Consider the following 1,982-nt stretch of genomic DNA (forward strand, 5'->3'; position numbering starts at 1 on the left):
AGAAAAAAGAAAGTTTGGTGATTTTTGTACCCAGTAACCACCCCCTCACCCGCCGCCTCCATAACAGACCTAGCTGAAAGAGTGCCTCCTCTGTGAAGCGTTTCACAATGCCCCCTGGTCACCTCAACCAGAAAACATGCAGCTCCAAATATTGGGGCTCCCACCAGCCTGGGGGCCCCTGCGGCTCGGGGCCTGACTCATCTGTGTCCCCAGCTTCTGCCAGCGCAGGGCCTGGCCCTCAGGAGGCCGCACAGGATGTGCGGAAAAGACCTGAACTAACCCCCCGCTCGGGCCATATTCCCACCCCAACACGCCAGTGCCTACCCTCTGCCTTGGCTGCCCAAGAGACCCAGCTGTCTCCTCCCTGCCCTGCTGAGCCGAGCCCACTGGGGAGACAGATTTACACATAAAGTCCAAGCGGGGCTGAGGGGCTTTGGAGGCTCAAACCCACTGTGGGAGCTGGGTATGGGGAGTGCGGTCCAGCCTGGGGGATCAGGGGAGCCTTCTGGGGGAGAGACCAATGAGCTGAGTGTAAGCTTCATTCCTGGAGGCTTCCCGGGGACCTCCACCCAATCCTTTCCCATCTGTGAGCCTTTTTGCCCATCCGGAAAATAATCCCCTCCTCCTGCCTTCCATGGTTTGTTTTCAGAGACCAGGGAGGTGGGGGGAGCACAGCACTTAGCACCGAGCCCCACACGGTGCCAAGTGATGCCACCTTCATGTGAAGCGCGGGCAGTGGACTTCCAGAGGCACAGCCAAAGCTCGCACACTAGTCCCTGTGTCTCCGACACCCAATGCACCAGTGGGTTCTGGGGTTGGGGATGCTACTTACCCCCCAACTTTGTAGTTGCCGACCCCGCCCACCCAGGCCCGGATGAAGGCTGGGTCGGCCAGAAGGGAGACCGGGGTCATGGAGTCTCCAGGGAAGTAAGAACCCACAGGGCAGAGAATGACGAATAGGAGCGCTCTCGTGGGACGGGAGACACCCAGCGAAGGCTGCGATGGGCAGAGGGGCCACGTCAGGAGTCCAGGCCCCCAGTCCCTTCCCCTCCCCTGACTCAGGCCTCCAGGACCCCACCCCTGCCAGGCAGAATCCAAGCCCCGTAGCCCAGTTCCCCAGCCCCCAAGTCGGGCCTACCTCGTTCCCGATAAGCACAGGCCGCACATAGAGGCTGGTGCCGGCAGCATCGGGGACCCAGTCCTTATCCACTTCGATGAGCCGCCGGATGCACTCCAGCAACTCCAGCTTGTCGAAACCCTGGGTGGGATTCCGGATGAGTCAAGGGGCCCTGGCTGCCCCGGCCCCGGCCCTCCTCCCCACCCCAGCGGCCCAGGGCCCCTCACCGGCAGGCACAGGCGCAGGGCTGACCGCAGCATCCGGTCCATGTTGAGCCAGGGGCGGAAGAGGCGTACCCGCTGGTCCTTGCCTTTGAATGCCTTCATGCCCTCAAACAGCTGCGGGGACAGGCGGGCAGGAGGCTTAGAGACCTCCCCAGACAGTCAGGAGAGACAGCAAGAGACACCCAGAGAGAGACGGATACACAGAGACACAGATACCAAGAGATGGAGGCCGAGACGAGAGCACTGGGGAAATTTAACGGGGGGGGGGGGGGGGGGGGGGGTGTCACAGATGGAGAAAAAGAGAGACAGATATAGACAGAGAGACAAACAGGTAGAGACACACAGAGACTCAAGAAAGCAAAGGACACGACCCGGCGCAGTGGCTCATGCCTATAATCCCAGCACTTCAGGAGGCCAAGGCAGGCGGATCACATGAGGTCGGGAGTTCAAGACCAGCCTGAGACAAACATGGTGAAAACTCCGTCTCTACTAAACATACAAAAATTAGCCAGGTGTGGTGGTGCGTGCCTGTAATCCCAGCAACTCAGGAGGCTGAGGCAGGAGAATCACTTGAACCTGGGAGGCAGAGGTTGCAGTGAGCTGAGATGGCGCCACTGTACTCCAGTATGGCAACAGAGCGA

The 1,982-nt window shown here is 60.4% G+C and overlaps 1 protein-coding gene across 1 annotated transcript; it reads right to left on the bottom strand.

Annotated features, from left to right (window-relative positions):
* Positions 1–124: 124 nt before the first annotated feature.
* LOC116548338 (branched-chain-amino-acid aminotransferase, mitochondrial-like) lies at positions 125–1,500 on the bottom strand. The gene is made up of 3 exons (XM_032273846.1): positions 1,345–1,500; positions 1,139–1,258; positions 125–996 (listed from the first exon to the last, which is right to left on the bottom strand). Exons 1-3 carry the CDS (start codon positions 1,441–1,443, stop codon positions 829–831), a joined length of 387 nt encoding a protein of 128 aa, XP_032129737.1. The 5' UTR covers positions 1,444–1,500; the 3' UTR covers positions 125–828.
* Between the last annotated feature and the right edge of the window lie 482 nt (positions 1,501–1,982).

This window comes from Sapajus apella, unplaced genomic scaffold (genome assembly GCF_009761245.1).
Source record: "Sapajus apella isolate SASKATOON/1434 unplaced genomic scaffold, GSC_monkey_1.0 scaffold10184, whole genome shotgun sequence".
In the NCBI taxonomy this organism is placed as follows: domain Eukaryota; kingdom Metazoa; phylum Chordata; class Mammalia; order Primates; family Cebidae; genus Sapajus; species Sapajus apella.